The sequence below is a fragment of the Ostrea edulis genome, chromosome 7 (genome assembly GCF_947568905.1).
Source record: "Ostrea edulis chromosome 7, xbOstEdul1.1, whole genome shotgun sequence".
Taxonomy (NCBI): Eukaryota; Metazoa; Mollusca; class Bivalvia; order Ostreida; family Ostreidae; genus Ostrea; species Ostrea edulis.
In genome coordinates this window covers 63,263,812-63,282,905 of record NC_079170.1, presented here as the reverse complement: position 1 = coordinate 63,282,905, position 19,094 = coordinate 63,263,812, and the positions used below count along the sequence as shown (strand labels likewise).

General features: G+C 34.8%; 2 protein-coding genes and 1 long non-coding RNA gene across 5 annotated transcripts; 1 reads left to right on the top strand and 2 right to left on the bottom strand.

The window, feature by feature from the left end:
• The first annotated feature begins 346 nt into the window (after positions 1–346).
• On the top strand, positions 347–2,219 carry LOC125667846 (uncharacterized). 2 transcript variants are annotated; one of them, XR_007367359.2, is made up of 4 exons: positions 354–609; positions 914–1,047; positions 1,299–1,537; positions 1,881–2,219. XR_007367359.2 is itself a non-coding variant. In XM_056145065.1 (3 exons), the coding sequence occupies exons 1-3, from the start codon at positions 599–601 to the stop codon at positions 1,505–1,507; spliced, it is 354 nt and encodes a 117-aa protein (XP_056001040.1). In that variant the 5' UTR covers positions 347–598; the 3' UTR covers positions 1,508–2,219. The 2 variants fall into 2 exon arrangements, 1 of the variants encoding a protein (XP_056001040.1); XM_056145065.1 differs by having other exon boundaries at positions 347–609; positions 1,299–2,219.
• A 597-nt stretch (positions 2,220–2,816) lies between these two features.
• Positions 2,817–4,613, bottom strand: LOC125669907 (uncharacterized). 2 transcript variants are annotated; one of them, XR_008797186.1, is made up of 4 exons: positions 4,417–4,613; positions 3,661–3,819; positions 3,384–3,494; positions 2,817–3,194 (listed from the first exon to the last, which is right to left on the bottom strand). It is a non-coding gene; the product is annotated as an uncharacterized LOC125669907 (long non-coding RNA). The 2 variants fall into 2 exon arrangements; XR_008797185.1 differs by having other exon boundaries at positions 4,421–4,604.
• Positions 4,614–6,402: 1,789 nt separating this feature from the next.
• LOC130048406 (MAM and LDL-receptor class A domain-containing protein 1-like) lies at positions 6,403–18,763 on the bottom strand. The gene is made up of 6 exons (XM_056145067.1): positions 18,456–18,763; positions 18,265–18,319; positions 10,560–10,645; positions 8,637–8,769; positions 7,316–7,494; positions 6,403–7,195 (listed from the first exon to the last, which is right to left on the bottom strand). The coding sequence occupies exons 1-6, from the start codon at positions 18,750–18,752 to the stop codon at positions 7,109–7,111; spliced, it is 837 nt and encodes a 278-aa protein (XP_056001042.1). The 5' UTR covers positions 18,753–18,763; the 3' UTR covers positions 6,403–7,108.
• Between the last annotated feature and the right edge of the window lie 331 nt (positions 18,764–19,094).

Below are 19,094 nucleotides of genomic sequence, written 5' to 3'. Positions count from 1 at the left end.
ATCTAGTTATTATTATTATTATTACAGATGGGGGCGTCTTTACACGGGTGAAAAAATATCGAATGAAATATAAAAAAGATATCATAAACCACATTTGAAGATTTGAAATCATTTTTGGTTCGATAAATATTCGACCGGTCAACAGGGGATGCTTACTCCTCCTAGGCACCTGATCCCACCTCTGGTATATCCAAGGATCCGTGTTTGCCCAACTCTTTATTTTGTATTTCTTATAGGGGTTATGAGATTGATCACTATTGGTTATCTTCACCTTTCATATTTCGGTTTTGTCATTGTCCCACATGACTCACATTTGATTCTGTCTTGATAACCATAATAGGGTCTGTAAGTCTCGTCATGTGATTGCCGAGATTTAGCGAGATTATTAACTTCCGGGTACATCAACATCTCAGACTGCACTGTGTAGAGAGTGGTATACATAGATATAGCGTTATCAATCGATTATGTGGAGGTTTTAACGAGATAAAAATGGGAATTGAAGCATTAGTGGAGTGGTCGAGGATTCTTCGCTTCATGTTTGACGAATTACGTGTAATAACCGCCAGTGTACAAGCATCGACGAGGGTACGTCTTGCAGATGAAGAGCAGGTTGGTAAAAGCATAATCTATGAACTAGAGAGATGTACGATACGTTTTTATATTCTCAAATCATTCCAATTGAAAGTATATTAATACTTGAAAATAAAAACGGATTATGCATAAAACTTGCTTTGTATTTATACGAACGTACTGGGGAGATCGGAAAAGGGGGGGGGGTTGAATAACGATACATTTAGGCACCTGCAGTGTACAATTGTATATTCAATAAACAAAGCGCATTAAATATGCCTATCTATATCAGTTACATCACAGATGGGTTAAGATTGTTTAATATTTTAAAAATATTTTATAGATATGCCTTGAATCTGAGGATAAAGGTGTTGTGCATTGTGCAGTCATCATTAATGTGGATGTCTGATGCCAGTATGCCCATAATGGGGCAGTATAAGTGTCGATCTTCATATGACAGCAAATTTTCAAAGGCAGGTACACAATTTAAAGATAAAATAATGTCAATACATGTTTGGATCTATATCTATTATGATATAAGTTTATATGTTGTAAACTTTCTTTCTTTTTAGAAATTTCTTTCTTTATAAACTGTCTTGCTGTTATGCCCTCTGGGCCCAAAATTGGAATAAACTTATCTTATCTATACCCAAAGTAGGTAATAAATGGGTTCGAACTGTGAAGATAAAATTTTTACATGTAGATATACATGTATTGGAATTTTTCAGATATAAGAAGGCAAATAAAACTGTTCAATGTAAAATACGCCAGTAGTTGGATAAAACATCCAAAGTCGGCACAGTCAAAGTTCACAACAACAATGGAGGAATTAACTGCATCCTCATTCCGCAGGGCAACAGGCCATTTTCAGCAACCCCTGAAATTCTTAATTGAGGCTAAGTGCCCATTTTCAGCTCGAACAATGACAATTAAATAGGCCTGTGCAAATGTTGGGATTTCCCTCTTGGTAAGTCAGCATTATAGATTGAACAATTATGTGTATGTGTACCTAATACATATACATTAGCTGTACATATATGTATTCATATATATCACTATGGATGTATCCAAGTTTATTATAATTTTAAAGTAACATTTTATGAATGAAATACAAATACTACTTAGGCTTCATTGTGATATTGAACTGCTAATGTTCTTTATAAACTTTACTTGCATCAAGTTTTGAATACTGCAGTACATCTATGTCAAAATAAGTATGCATATTGCAGTATAATACTTTCACCACTAATCAGAGCACTTGTAAATCATGTATATTTTATCAATACATGTAATGACATTTGCCATTTTAGAATGTGATGCAAGGGATGGTTCGCTGCACCTCAAAACAAAATTTGAATATTGGCATCAGATTCAAGGACAACACCACCTGAAAGACACCCAATGCTGTGATTTGCTAGTGTGGATTCCTAGTGACACTCAAATAATTCACATTGACAAAGATGTATTATGGTCAACCTTTTAAGCGTGATAGAGTTTAATTATAATAATGAAGTATTTTTGCTGTCTAAAATACACACACATAACCACATTGATAGATGCACCACATATACTTTATTATGATATCAGTGGTGCATCTATCAAAGTTATGTAATTACATGTATATTTATTGAATAAACATTATAGACAGAGTTTTTCTTATTTTAGATGAACCAAAATACATATATATATATATAGACACAGTGTCCAGCTTTACAAATTAAATCATTCAATTACATGCATTTACTAAAACAATGGATTTTACTTCTTTTTTAATAATGTAGATTTGAAAATCTTCAGAATAAGAACAAAAGGCTTTATGTTTGATTGTATATTGTTTAACGTTCCTTTCGAGAATATTTCATTCTGATGGAGAGGTTCCAAAGGGCTTTATATTCATATGAATATAAAAGGCTTTATATTTATATAAATATGTAGAAAAGTTATATTGCATATATGGTATTCATTACTTTTAACTTTAAAAATTCAATGTGGCAGGTATGTGCAGATTTAAGGTATATATATACATGCAATTAATCTAATAAGTTTGTAGGATTTATCTGCAATCTCCTTCAAAAGGGGAACCTGGAAATTCACATGATCCACACAAACCTGAAATATTTTGTCAGATCAATATCTATACTATGATAGAATATAGCAAAGGAATTTAAAAAAAAAATTATTCTATCATTTTCCCATCCAACATGGATTCTGCATCTGGAAATTTTATAGCAAAGTTGTGCATCCTCTTTTGAGAAGTGGGATTTATTTGTAAGAAAGAATGGGATATTAAGTGTCATGTCATTTGGAAGTTTGTCAAATATACAAAATCCTTTGTCCACCAGGAATATATCACCAACTTGCAACTTCTCTAAAATGCCACAATGGTTCACAATTGCCAAATTAGATTTGTATCCAGCATACAGAATGGAAATAAGCTGCATTAGGTGTAATACACATTAAGGTCTTTTCTTTGTGGCGACTCTTGTCATTACTGCAAGCGAAAAACTGGCTATTCATATCAATTTGGTCATATTAGGTCACTTGTGTTGCATCCATTGCAATCTTCAATTCTTCTGACTTTTATATTTCAGTTGAATGGACACTCCCAACAGTGTTCATGATCCCTTCAAACAAAATTTCATGAATATATGAAAAATATCCACAGAAATGGTGTATACAGCAACATTTATACCCCCCTAAAATTACTAGGTAATTGAATATTGTGAAATCTGCGCTGACCTGTGAAATTGATAACTAGTCAGTGTATAGAAAGTGCATTGTTCATTTTTCCTTAACGAACCGCTAAAACATACCTTTCCAGGGTCTTTCAATTATGATGTTACCAATTGTCAAGGATGGTTTCCTTTAATTAAGCAGGTATATTTCTCACTGCAAGTTTACAACATCCTAGTCTTCAAGGGAAGCTGTAAGAACAAAAGCAATACCATTATAGTATTTGGTGTGCATATAAACTTAGATAACACTGAAATGAGAATGAAGAAAATACAGAAAAACCACCTGACACTAAACTTAACAACCGTTGTAACTTCCTGGTTTGATGTACTAGAATACTTGTATCGTGCACTGTACCTTTTTAAATGTTGAGGGTTTGGTGCTGTATACTCGTGATCATGTAGATGCACTTCATTGTTGTCTGGTACAGATATATTGGTAGCAGTATCAACTTCGGTTCCTACATGTACGTTTGAAGCAGATGCTTCTGCTTCAGCAGGTTTCGTAACTTTGTGTCTATGAAAAAAAAGTAATATACCATAAGTTGCTGTTTTTATTGACTTAAAGTGGCTCACTACACAACAAAGTTGTAGTTTCTGAAATAAGCACAGAATATGAGTGTTACAATCATTCTTTTCAAGGCCATGCGTCACTTTTACATAATTATACAATAAAGATATATGCCAGTTCTCTTGAAACACAATACAAAATTTAATCATGCAGAAGCCTATATAAAGGCAAGTAGTATCAAGGGTGTCCTGTCAACCCTTTCCCCTTTTCCTAGCAAGGTTATTTTTTTCTATATTGATACAATAAATAAGTGTTCCTTCCCCTTTTCAGACAGAAGGGAATTATGTAGTAAAAGATGTTAATAAATGTTGAAATCAATAACGAAGAAAAACTTAACCCCCCCCCCCCCCCCATTTATGAAATTGTAGTACATGTAATTTTTTGCTCTTATTATTTTATTTTTATCATTTCGTCTGTCAAAATCCTTTGTAGTAGGCCTATCCCCTCTGAAATATCTAAACAACACGTCCAGTATATTCTATCAGTTTATACACACGTGTGTTAATTTGACATGATTATTCGTTGAATTGTGATATCACGTACCTACATCTTTGTATCCACCGCTACCTTACTGTAGCATCGACTAGGAACCTAAATAAACTACATGGCAGGGTTTTCCCAGTCTCATGTATGCAGCCGATCGCTTAACAATACACCAAATTACATATTAGCGCCGATTCTCTGTTACGACTTTGTATATTCCACATGTTGTTGTACCCGGAAGTAGTAAAACCGAAAGTGAAACCAAACGAGACTTACAGACCCTATACACGAATTAGGGTTGTTCGTATGACGGTGTCTTGTAATCTATAATTATTGTCGTTTCTAAAATTGCTCTATCAGTAAAAAACATGTGATAAATTTTCTGATTTATGGAAGATAAATACGCTAGGATTTTCGGACGCATAGACTACTAGATTTACCGTTTTCACATTTTTCGGTATATGACATCACGTATTCTGACGCAGCAATTGTGCTCAAGGGTTTAAATACAATATGCGAGCCCATCTCCGATTAAAGATCGAGTTTAAAACAATCAAAATTTGATTTGGGGAACATTATACATAAGATAGTTTTACATCTAAGCGGGATCACTTGTTGTATCAATTTCTTACTCCTGGGAAAATTGGTATTTCATTGGATCATTAACTAGATATATCCACATCCTTAGTAAGCACATACATCATCATAAACATTGAAATAGAACCAGGAACCTATACAGATTCCTGTTAGATTAGTATAATAGTCCCTGGTGGGAATTACATTTTGCACGCTTGCTATTTATTTCCACACACTAATTACTTGATCTTAGTTCTTACAAATTTTGAAACAAACGTGTTGGGTTTTTTTTATTGTGAAATAAATATTTACCCCTTTTTAAGATGCAGTTTTTGGTAGATCTATATAGCAGATTAAACTCCTGGTTTGTCTGATGACGGCATTTTAAAACAAAATTCTTAATTAAAAAAAAGAATGACAAAACATTGCATTCGTAAATAATTCGAAGCAAACTTTCATTTATGCAAATTATCGTAAACTAGGTAGTGTTATGATTAGTACATGTAAACTATGATTACAATATTTCATGAACTGATGGTAAGAATTTTTAAGACACACATCTGTAGTCGCAGTAAATTACATATTTATCCATAAGAAATATTTAACCAGCTTGTAGATGTATGAATTAACAGCGTGGAGGCTGTGGAACCATTTCACATGTAGATCACATATACATGTACCAAGCATTAGATAGAATTTACTTTTCATTCTTTTTGTAATAATTTTATTGATATTGATCATAGACGTTAACGCAAACGAACAACTCAACTCTCTGAAAAACGGTATGTTTCTCCATCGTAAGATTCTCATATTCATATAGCAATATCCCATTATCATCTGCATATGGTGCTAATATCTCTCATGTTCTCCGTGTGGTCAGTTTTTTGAATCGAGGTTGGCTGCTGACAAATACTTTGATGTTACAGGGGTTTCAACAATCTCGTTTAAAGTAAGTATTTCACAATTTCTAATTAAGGCATATGATCCCACGTATCGTATGTCCAGGGATCTATGTTTGCTCCACTCATAACTTTATATTCTTCATGGAATTTATGAGATTAGTCACTGTTCGTAATATTTACTTTTCCCGCAGATTCCAAAACCATTCTTGGAGAAACATACATCCTACACATTATATATACATTCTCCACGAAGGTTACAGAATGAAATAAGCTGGATAGATTTCGGGACACATCTCCCTAGTGTACATAAAATGTTCGCATCATTTAGCTCTCAGAAATACAGGCGAGAAAGTATTTCGAACCTCACATTAAGCATACATGTAGTGATTGCTCCTTCGCCAAACGCATTAACACTTTAAAGAACCCTCACTGCTATGGCTGTAAGCGCTGAACATAGGTCTAAATTTGGAGTACTTCCCTTACAACTGATGACGTCTTCATACACTATGAGAGAAAAAATTCTCGACTGGACGTAAAACAAACAACCAAAGAACCACTCACACATTTTACTTTTATTTGAGGGGGATACAGTGTATGTTTATACTCTGGGTTTCAAAGATACATTGAACAACAAATTTAATTTGAATACAAGTGTTACTGTTCTCAAGTAGGTTTCATAACAAAAAACGAAATGCCACTGAGATAAATGAAATGCGCAATAGTGAAGTTGATTGGATTCATTTACAGAATTCTAAGATCGGAAACACAAATTTCAAAAGTTTCTGGATAACATTCATTGCAATTCATTAGCAAACGGTATAAGAATGAAAATACGATTTATTACACCAAACCTGGACCATTGAGGGCATGTAAATCATAATGTCATAAACATCAATATAACAGGAAGAAAGAAAGTATGTTGCAGTTGAGGAATATGATTCTTTATAGGTGGCAATGAAATCTAAAATCAACAAAAATTTAAAATTATATTGAACATCATTAAAATATTTCTTATAGATCTTTAGATACAGTATAACGATGTTTATTTTTCATGATGATGAAATGGTGATATATTTCATTCTCTCTTCTTTGATGACCTTTTTCCTGAATTATCTCTCTAGTTTATACATAAAAGCATTCTGTTAGCTAGCAAAATATGAAATGCACCGTTTATTGACGACACGGTTTCTTTAATCAAAATGCTGAGTAACCATAAGTATAAATACAGAAAGTCCCAAGACAAATTGTATAATGACATCAAGAATGTTAAGATATCACGGACAAGCATAGGGCCAAAGCTCCACATAATCAATGGCGATGTCTCCAGTAAAGGATGATCCCTTTTTTGCCTCAAATAATATCTATAATAAAATATGCAATTATTATTTTTAAAAACTTCCCTGTATATGCATATCGTTTGTGTATTTCTTTTTAAGATTAAACTAAAAATACAAACAGATAATTTACTGCAATATACTTACCTTGGTCTGAGAGTCTAGAGTGAGGTTGACTCCCGATAACTGGTACCAGCTATTGCCTTGGTCACCAGACCTCTGCCAGTGCGTGATGGGGGCATCATTCCCTTTCTTTGTTTGTATCAAGAGACTTTTAGTTGTAGCTCCATACATATGGTAGTACATAGTCAGACAGTAGGTTTTATCTATTAAATAAACATCATACATATGAAAGGTGAAGATAACGAACAGTGATCAATCTCATAACTCCTATAAGCATCGCATGATAACCTCGCAGGTCTTTTTGTTGTCATCTCTTTTTATTGGTTTATATGATATTTTGATTAGTTATTCGCTCCTCTGTTTTTAAGGCGGAGTAAAATAAGGATAATGGGTGCGTTACGAAGCCTTCGGAATGTGACGGAATGGTCGATTAGAATTGACGCTTAAACATCACGGTAACGTGATGGTAACCAATTGTAGGGCCAAGATGACATCCATACAAATTTGAAAATGCTATTTCGCTAGCAGATGGTCCGTAAAGAGTTATGCGCAGTTCTAAAAAGAGGAAGACCACTGATGATCCAAGTCACTATTGGTGCTCAGTACCTGGGTATAAAGCAGATGGAAATTCTCCGTTTCTTATCCAAGTAGGTATAATCGTCTTTCATCACTACTTCCTCGGGATTTATTTCCCTCGCCAACACACTTAATTTAATCAAATTTGTTTTCCTATAAACGGTTGTAGTCATTCCTTTTTTGGAAAGATAACATTTTGATGCAGAAACGTGATTGCAATTAAAGTCTTCCATGCTTGCTTACTTAATTGTTATTGTAATCCGGAAGTGACATAAACCCTACAATTACGTTCAACGCGCGATAAAAGTCAGAGTGGATCCATATCTCGAAAATCCCGTATTGTGAGGGCGACAAAGGACCAAGTGGCCTAGTATCAACACCATAGTTTTGTTTGCATGTGTTATTTGTAAGGGTTTTTTTTATTTAATTTTGTTTGCGTTGTTTGTTTTGTTTTTTTTTTTGGTTTTTTTTTTTTATTTTAGATTTAAAGTAAATCCACGAATTTCTTTTCAGAGATTGTACAGAGATGGTTTGTTAACTTAAGTGCATTCCAAATCCCTTTGTGTTGTTTTACGCCGATTTGGGCGATACTTCAGCCATGTCTTGGTAACCCACATTTCATTATCAATGTTAGAATTTTTGTTTATGTATCACCATGAAAATGAAAGAAATAAAATATATCGGGGAGTTTCGTATCTCTGCATTTCTGGATTACAGAAGAGCAGAGAGTGATAGATTAAGAAAATGAACTAATACATATTCAAAGTACCTTGAAACGTCTTGGTGGTTTCTAGTATCGCTCTACTGTTTTCTACAAGTGCTATTGGTGATATTTCAATGTACTTATAGTAATGTCCACTGCCAGCTGATGTAGGCCCCGTGTCAGTCGAACCTGTCCGACCCTGATTAAAATATATACGAATATATTGCATTTATGGCATTAGTTTTAGATTATCTTCATTTGAATGTGAACTGATAAAAAATAAATCTCGCTATTCCGATATCACAAACATGATTGTCATTGGAATACAGAAATGTTTTTTTTTCCCGATATTGTTGTTGTTGTCATTCTTTTTTCTTGAAAATCTAAAGGTTTACAAATGTTATAAATTGGTTTAATTTTGCTCCTGATATAGTTGTATAGCAAAGTTCAAAATAACATTTCTGTTCCATTCTACTGAGTATGAAATATGATGTCACAGAGTGTTTTTGTTTTTACGAGTTGATGGATGGACATCAATTCAAGTAGGTCAGAGGACATGGGTCCTCAAGACCGAGCGATATTTTCAACAAACCATAATTGTCTGATTTCATCAAAATCAAAACACTATCTTGATGTAATAAACGAAAGGAAACACCGAAACATACTTTTAAGGTACAAATACGTACACAAAATTATTTTTCATGTGGAGATAACTCTGGGTGATTGGAAATGCCATTTTGCTCATAAGAATTTAAGGAAAACACCGATTCTGATAATTTATAATTTTATTCCAATAGGAGTGTTGATCACAATTATTATGATTATAACTATTTAGATGAGGGACCTGGAATGAATTATATAATTGAAAAGTCAATCATGGTAAATAACTCTTACTCCTAGACACCGTAAAAATCAATCGCATTAACAGCGACATCAAATAATATCTTATGCACGTACAGAATAAGTTTCTAAACATTATTTTATACAAGAAAAAGTATATGATTATTGTATCAGTGGAAAAGTTAAATTATGGGCTTTAACATTAAGACAACTCTTGCACCTTTTTTACTGAGGGGAGGTATTTTCTTAGCGTTTAAGATTTTCTCGATTCCTGGAATACACTGTTCACATCCATCTTTTGATATAAAAAAAAAAAATATGTTCCTCATCATAATTATTTTGCTTAAAAAGAAGATAGATATAATTCGCAAAATGTTCTTGTTTGAATGATTCACAAAGAAGCTGATTATGCCCAGGATTCAGACTAATAGGTATGTGGTTATAAATGAATTATATTGTATTAGGTCGAATGTTGTCTAACGTGTTTTATACCAATTGTTAGATCGTTCTTTACTTTTTGATTTTGAATAAGGATTTTATCAAGGTAGAAAGGCTCACGGTAGGTGTTCTTACGTTTCTTAGAGACATGGCCGATTTCTAAGGAGTGCTGATTTACCATTTATTGATCATTATTTACATTTCTAATGTTTTACCTTTAAAACATTTACAAATTGTTATGCGCTGCAATTGTAAACAATGCGAACACTTAGACGAATCTTGAACAGTAAGTCTATTTTAACAGCTGGGAATTTCGAGAGAAATGAGCGTCGAATGTAAATCTTAGTTAGAGAAAAGTCATTTTTGAAAATTCATTATGGGATGGACTGCAACGCTGAACGCCGGCATACTTTTCATGATGCGTGAAGTATACATGTGTGAAGCGTGGCAGTTCAAATTATCATGTATTATCATTAGTAAAATGCATTTCTTAATATCAATAAATAAATTTGGATATGAAGACGTAATTCACAATGAAAATAGTCACATTTCTCGGACGATTAATGTATTTATAGTTCCTAGAGGCACCCGTTAATGGTTGTTTTCTTCCAACTTACTGTGAGCAAGATACCGTGTAGAACTATAAACATTCATAAAATTCTTGCTGTTTACTTTTAACCAATCGGAGAGTAAGGAGAATAATATGCATACCGTGTGACGTGTCCAGTCAAATTCATCAGCGGTAGATTCCGAAAGAAAGCACGAGGATTCTGGGTCATCTTCGAAATCGCAATACTCTACAAAACATGTATAAACATACACATTATATATATATATATATATATATATATATATATATATATATATTAATAGTTTGCCAATCAACTCTGAAACGCGTGACCCAGAGCTACTGTTTGTACCTTTAATATTGTTTTATATAAGATGTGAGGTCCGTAAGCTGTCCGTAAACAGTAATAGAATATTACTTGATTAGTAAATATCGCGAAATTAATTCAAAAACATACTTTCGTTTTCGATAAACTACTGTGGAATCATTAGAATTCGTTGTGGCTCAATTTTTGTGGAATCCGTGGGTATCCCTCATCCACGAATTTACATCCTCAACGAATAAAGACAAAGCAAACATTCCAGAGTTATCTTTCTTACAAATATATAAATCCACGAAATTATGTCCCCATGAACCCGTACAAAATCAGCAATCCACGAAAATTGGCCCCCACGAATTTAAATGATTCTACAGTACCCTGGATTAGCAAAGATGAGAGTAATGTGGTGGACACGCTTTGGTGGATCTACATGTAAGCCAGTTTCCCGTTGTTAATCGATGCTTGCTTTTGATATAAGACGTACAGAAGAAATACGTTTTGATAATTATTGAATAAATAAACAAGATATGATTATAATCTACCGTTTATAAAGTCTCCCAAACGAAGTACTGGCTGTATAAAAGTGGATTTTTCTGATTACTACTATTTTCCTCCCTTGACAAAATTTGTTCCAATATTATCTTCATTTAAAAGATCTAAATGACGAAGGCTTTGATTTTGAAATTTTTCAAAAAATTCCTTCTTTTTTTTCCTTCAGTAAATCTGGAGTCACTTGACCTTGATACAACTTTGTAGGTCCTGTCATCCTCTTGCCATTTCTGAAGATTCCATGTCGGCATTTGTCCCGGTTTTAAAGTTATACCAGTTTGTATGTTCAAGGTCATGGTCATTGGAGTCACTTGACCTTGATAACAATTTGTAGATCTGATCATCCTTAGATCATTTCTGAAGACCCAAGGACTCTATTTATCATATTTGTCAAGTTATATCTGTTGAAATTTGGAATTAATTTTTCCATTTTAAACCGCACCCCCATTTGATCCCCCCAAAATGTACCCTAACCCCCTTCAATCTGAAAACAAAACCATTTCTACACATCTAGATACATTGGCGAATTTGGCCTAGCATATCCTTGAATATCTAATACCTTTACCAACTGGTTACGGAGAACGATGTCGGACAGTTTTAGGCGCTAGAAAGAAATGGAAGAATAATAAGCACCGAGAAAAACAATAAGTCTCCAAACTTCGTTTGGGAGCCTTAAATATGCCTGTTCGTTTCTTTACTCTTGAATCAGCCTTATGGAAATTTCCAGATCGAAGCGCCCAGAAATAGGCAATATTACAGACGCTTATGTTTACAAGCAATCGCACATTATCGGGCCTTTCCGGCAAGCCAAAATTGCGATTTATCTACATAAAATTATGTAGGTGTTGAGTGTTTGTTATATTCATGAAAGTTTTAACTAGGCCCATATTTATCATTTTATGAAGACTTATAATTATATTACTTATATACATATCTTTCAACAAAGGACACCCCCCCCCCCCCCTTCCCGAGATCGACGATCTGACACATCGATAAACTTTTAAACACGATATTCATCTGATATTTTCAAAGTTCTTAATTTTCCCCGTGGTTATAGAAGTCGCTGTTACGATTTTTTTGTAATAATTTATTTATTAGCAGTTACTAATATCTACAAACACATGGATAAACATAAGAAAGTTTTTATTTGTTTACGACATAGCCATACTCATCGGGTATGATTTTAATCAGACTGCAACATAGCAGTTTTCCTGTTTGTCATTCATTTAGTGCATTATGTTCGATTATTGCGTTTGACAAGAAGAACCACGTGTATCCATAATTTTGCCCTTAAATTGTCGCACTGGACAGAAACACATTTGCAATAATGAGTTTCAAATTTTTTAATTATTATAGACCGTTCAATTTGTTTTTAGTCAACTATTCGGATTGAAGAATGAGGATTGTATTCGTAAAATCTTTCTCTAAGTTTCAATACGGAGAGAGATCATTTATGTTACATAAGAAACATTTAATTTGGAACTCCAAGTGTCTTCCTAATTATCAAGTTTTATTTACTTTATATGGTATCAATAAATATAACATAATTAATGCACGCAATCATTCAAATGTTTTTCTTAAATTCATTTGTAATAAAGATATCGTTCATAAATGTGCGCAACAAATCAATCATGCATTAAAAAGGCCTTCCTCTTAAAAAACATTAGGCTATATATATATATATATTGCGATGGTCACGCCAAAGTGCGATGGTTTGTTGACATTATGAATACCAAAGTGGGATGGTTTGTTGAGATTGTGAATACCACAGTGCGATGGTTTGTTGACATTATGAATACCAAAGTGGGATAGTCACGCTAAAGTGTGATGGTCCCTCTCCTATATAGACACGCTACGCTACGCCAAAGTCCGATGGTGCGGGGTTCAGTAACGTTTGTGATGTCATGTTATTACGTCATTCATAACGTCTTTCAGAAACAAACCGAAGAAATATGCAACGTTAGTTTGCCCCCAACGAAGTTTCTTTCTGCAGGTACCAACGTCTTCAGGATATTGGAGGAAGGCACAGGTTATCAAGATTGACATGGGCGATAGCAAGGGCAATGTTTACACAGTTTGAGAATTGTGAGAACAGCAAAGTATATTGTTGTCGAAATATCTACTTCGACCAAACATGATTTAATTCAGTAAACCCAACAACTAAATCTCAATGAAATAAGTTTTTCTTCTTTGCATGGATTTTGTATTGATATTTTGGTGTCCATTCAGTTTTGCAAACCAAAGGACTTTGGCGTGTCACTGCCATCGCACTCTAGCGCAATGATGTGTACCATCGCGCTTTGGCGCAATAGTCTCACACCATCGCACTTTGGCCTGTCGCACCATCGCACTTTGGCGCATTACAATACAAGAATAAATATCCAGGTGCCTGGTTTTCGAAAGTATGCTAAGATTGATCCTAAAATATATCTTAGGACAGTCTTAGGACTATCTTAGGACAATCATAAATTGTAAATCAAAGATGACTTAGGATTGTCGTAACAATGTTGGACTTGGGCTGGTCTTAGGATTGTCGTAAGATTATCACATCATTGTGTGTAAAGTAAATACTGATCATTTTTTTCATTACATTATTTTACGGTTGAAAAAGCTTTTCAATTATGCATCAGCATGCCTTTAGCATTAATTTTAAACAAAAAAGGTGAAAATTCTTTTGAAATCACATTTATAGTTGAATGCACAATTATTGTAAAAAATTAAATACATTTACAAAATCAAAAAATCCATCAACTTCAATTACATGGGATTATAAAATGATCAATTATTATATGATATGTGAGGTAAAAATAAATAATTATTAAAGACATTTTCCCTATACAATGTGAATTGAGAAGTAAGACAAACAATATTTTCAAGTAAAATAAATATACTAAAATGAATATACCAATATTGTTTGTAAAAAATTGTTTAGCATTTTTCAACGTAACTATGCACAACTTCCCCTTTCTATCATCTGCTTGTTTACACGTGAATAAAAACGCGCATGATTGGAATGTACATGTATATTGGTACACATGTATCAAGAAAAAGTAATGGACAATGGTTAAAAAATAAGCCCGCTCAACATTTATCCGTGCTTTTCCGGGATACCTATCGATTCGTTTATTTGAAAGCAACGAAATCCAAACTTTTCGTCCGAGGAGATGCGGATATTGCTACATGACGAGAAAAAGAACGAGACTTTACTATTTAACCGCCTCACTAACACATAAGATTATCATAACTTTTGTGACAATCTTAAGAACATCCTTAGACACGTTGCTTGACGTCCTAAGATTGAGCCAGGACGAATCTTAAATTACAACTCGATAGAAAACATGTCTTATGACGTTAGCATTTCCTAAGATATGTCTCAGCCTTAAGACAATTTCGAAAGTTAAGGCCCAGTGGCCCTTTTCACAAAACATCTTACGATTAAGATGAAAATTTTAAAACGCTAATTCTTTTGCAATTCTTCACTCATATATTTCTGAATGAACAAAACTAAGTATATACATACATGTAGTTGATAAAACTTGCATTCTTAATCAGGGTATAGTTGCACTCAATTGAGTACAAGACAGACAAAAACAATTCTTGGTCCAAGTTTTTTTGTTGTTGTGAAAATGACCACAGGTACTCTACTAAACATGTATAAATTTCAAAGTACATACGTAGTCCACATTATACGGATGTATAAACATTCCGCTACTATACAAATCATGTATGAATCAATTTACCCACTAATCACAATTCCTTTCCAGTGTGGAGGACACTAGTAAATCCGATTGTCCTTTCGGGACTTATACCCCCGCGAGGCATACTATATGATGGATAAAAAACAGACTTCCTCAGATCAAATTCTGGTTTTCTAACCAAATGGTCATCTAGTATATTATTTTCTATTATTGAAAATGTTGCTTTCATGAATCAATCAAATGTTAAGATATTTCAGGTGATGCTCAATATAAACTTGATACCAACAAATAGGATTTTCAGAGAATTGAATTGTTTATTATCCTTTTCTCTTTATTTGATATATGGTTTGAAAATTGTTGAAGTATGCCCCCCCCCCCCCTTCCACGCGAACAAAAAATGGATATATAAACAATGGAAATCTTCATACATTCACTATATTTCAAAATGTAAAGTACATGTACATAAATGTTATTTTATTTTAATAAAAAATGTATGTAAAAGATCTGATTCAAATCTTTCAGTAGGTTTTTAAAATATTCCCAAACAACAATATTTTTAACAAAATAGAAATTAGCATAACTATCTAATATTTTAAGTATAACTTCAGTCTTTACAATGTTTAAACCAAATCTCTTCAAGACTTTTTAAAGGCATAGGGTCTAAGATATTGTTGATATTTTGCGTGTTCCATAAAGGTGACGAAATTTAAGATCATAACCAGAAAATCACACAAAGTTCTTCAGAATGTTTACAAACACATTGAATATGATAGTAATTACAAAATAATTCCCTGTTCTCATTTGCCTAAACTGGTACCCTGTTAACTTTGCATCTCTTATGTTTGTGTGTAGCTACCAATCAGCGGGGTACCAGTTTAATATATTGTCCTCCAGACAAAAAAAAATTATAAAGGACTAAAACGTCAAAATGACTTCAATTTCAAAGCTCTGCAGCTATAGATAACTCATAATTAATACTACAAATTTGTTTTTTGGAGTTCTTCTTGCAAAATATTGTGATGTCATTTTTGAGATAAAAGATAGACCATATGCCTTTAAGATATACACTTTTTAGTTTAAAAGAAAACTAAGTCCATAAGTAAAACAAACCCTGTAACTTGAAGAAAAATTGTCCAATCAATATGAAAATACTAGGTGCACATCTTCATAATTATGGTGAGTAATCTATGCACTAGTTTCTTAGAACATTCCTAGACAAAATTATGTCTACAGAGGTACACCCCCTCCCCCAATTTTTATACCCCCCGCAACAAGTTGGGGGGGGGGGGGTATACTGGAATTGGGTTGTCCGTCTGTCTGTCCGTCCGTCTGTAGACGCAATGGTTTCCGGGCTCTAAAGCATTATCCTTTCCACCTACTGTCACCATTTCATATATATTGACTACTCATGGGATGAAGATGTTCCCCATCGATTTTGGGGTCAAAAGGTCAAAGGTCAAGCGCACTGGACATTGAAGTAGCAATATGGTTTCCGGGCTCTAAAGCGTTATTCTTTCCACCTACAGTCACCATATCATACATATGGACTACCCATGGGATGAAAATGTTCCCTATGGATTTTGGGGTCAAAAGGTCAAAGGTCAGGTGCACTGGACATTGAAGTAGCAATATGGTTTCCGGGCTCTAAAGCGTTATCCTTTCCACCTACAGTCACCATATCATACATATGGACTACCCATGGGATGAAGATGTTCCTTATGGATTTTGGGGTCAAAAGGTCAAAGGTCAGGTGCACTGGACATTGAAGTAGCAATATGGTTTCCGGGCTCTAAAGCGTTATCCTTTCCACCTACAGTCACCATATACATATGGACTACCCATGGGATGAAAATGTTCCCTATCGATTTTGGGGTCAAAAGGTCAAAGGTCAAGCGCACTGGACATTGAAGTAAGCAATATGGTTTCCGGGCTCTAAAGCGTTATCCTTTCCACCTACAGTCACCATATCATACATATGGACTACCCATGGGATGAAGATGTTTCCTATCGATTTTGGGGCCAAAAGGTCAAAGGTCACGCGCACTGGACATCGAAGTAGCAATATGGTTCGGTTTGTCGTAGTTTATACCTATTACCAACACCTTTTGGGAGATTGGGGTAAGCGGGGGGTATTCTTAGTGAGCATTGCTCACAGTACCTCTTGTTACCACAGAATTAAAACAAAAGCATACATCAAAATTCCGAACAACAAAGCACTACTCCTAGTGAAGACTGAGAGGTGCCGTGATACACCTAGTGTAGACGGAGAGGTGACGTGATACACCTCCTACTGGACACTGAGAGGTGACGTAAAACACCTCCTAGTGGATACTAATAGGTGCCGTGATATACCTCATAATGGACACTGAGAGGTGCCGTGATACACCTCCTAGTGGATACTGAGAGGTGACGTGATACACCTCCTAGTTTAGATTGAGAGGTACCGTGATACACTTCCTAGTGTAGACTGAGAGGTGCCGTGATACACCTCCTAGTGGATACTGAGAGGTGACGTTATACACATCCTAGTTTAGATTGAGAGGTGACGTGATACACATCCTAGTGTAGACTGAGAGGTGCCGTGATACATCTCATAATGGAGACTAAGTGGTACCGTGATACACCTCTTAGTTTAGATTGAGAGGTGACATGATACACTTCCTAGTGCAGACTGAGAGGTGCCGTGATACATCTCATAATGGAGACTAAGTGGTACCGTGATACACCTCCTAGTGGATACGGAGAGGTGACATGATACACCTCCTAGTTTAGATTGAAAGGTGACGTGATACACTTCCTAGTGTAGACTGAGAGGTACCGTGATACACCTCATAATGGAGACAAAGTGGTGACGTGATACACATCCTAGTGTAGACTGAGAGGTGCCGTGATACACCTCATAATGGAGGCTAAGTGGTACCGTGATACACCTCCTAGTTTAGATTGAGAGGTGACGTGATACACATCCTAGTGTAGACTGAGAGGTGCCGTGATACACCTCATAATGGAGGCTAAGTGGTACCGTGATACACCTCCTAGTTTAGATTGAGAGGTGACGTGATACACATCCTAGTGTAGACTGAGAGGTGACGCGATACACCTCCTAGTGGATACTAAGAGGTGCCGTGATATACCTCCTAATGGAGACCAAATGGTGCCGTGATAGACCTCCTAGAATTAATATTCACCTTTTCTGTCGAATCGTTTGTTATATATGTTGAATCGTTTTAGTGATGTGTGCGAATTAAAAAAAATCTTAAAACTTGAATTATAAAATCTTACCATGAGAAGCACACGTCTCTTTCTCTCTATCGTAGTAATATCCATCGTCACATTCCTAGCAATGGTCACAATAGTATTATAACGAAGTTTACAGACAAAACAGAGAGAGAGAGAGAGAGAGAGAGAGAGAGAGAGAGAGAGAGAGAGAGAGAGAGAGAGAGAGAAAGAGAAAGAGAGAGAGAGAGACTTACCATTTGATGACGTTGACACAGACCTGCAGACACGTTCCCAGGAAGAATCGGAGTCCATCCCCTGATTGTTCTACACTGCAAATTCTCAATGCAGATGTCAAAAGCGTTACAAGCCATATCCAATGAACATCTTGGAGCGCACAAACCAAACAGGTCTTCTTTAGATGACCCTGTATAGCTCGATATTACCTGAATAGAATCGGAGGCTGATATTTCTCGGGAGAACTCGAACTCAACACAAGCATTTCCCAAACTTGCTGTTTTAATGAAGTAAATAATAACTTTAAATAAATTCATCACTGCCTTCTATGAGGACGATTCTGGAGAATGTGAGTTTTTGACTAAGTATAAATTCGTGATCCTATGTATAAGTTACTGATCAAACACGCAAAGTTTTCTGTTTCGAAGACCGGTCATATCATATGTATTACAGAGATTAATGGTGCAATATGAGTCTGTAAAATGTAACATGAGGTCCCAAAAGATTTACAACATATTTAACGTACCCTCTATTGTGTACAAACTTTGCCGATATTTTGGGGAGCTGTCTTTCATAATTTATCACTGATATATTCTAACCTTAAATTATATTTGACCCGATTTTTGTGACTATCAATTATTTTTCACCTTCCATTAGGT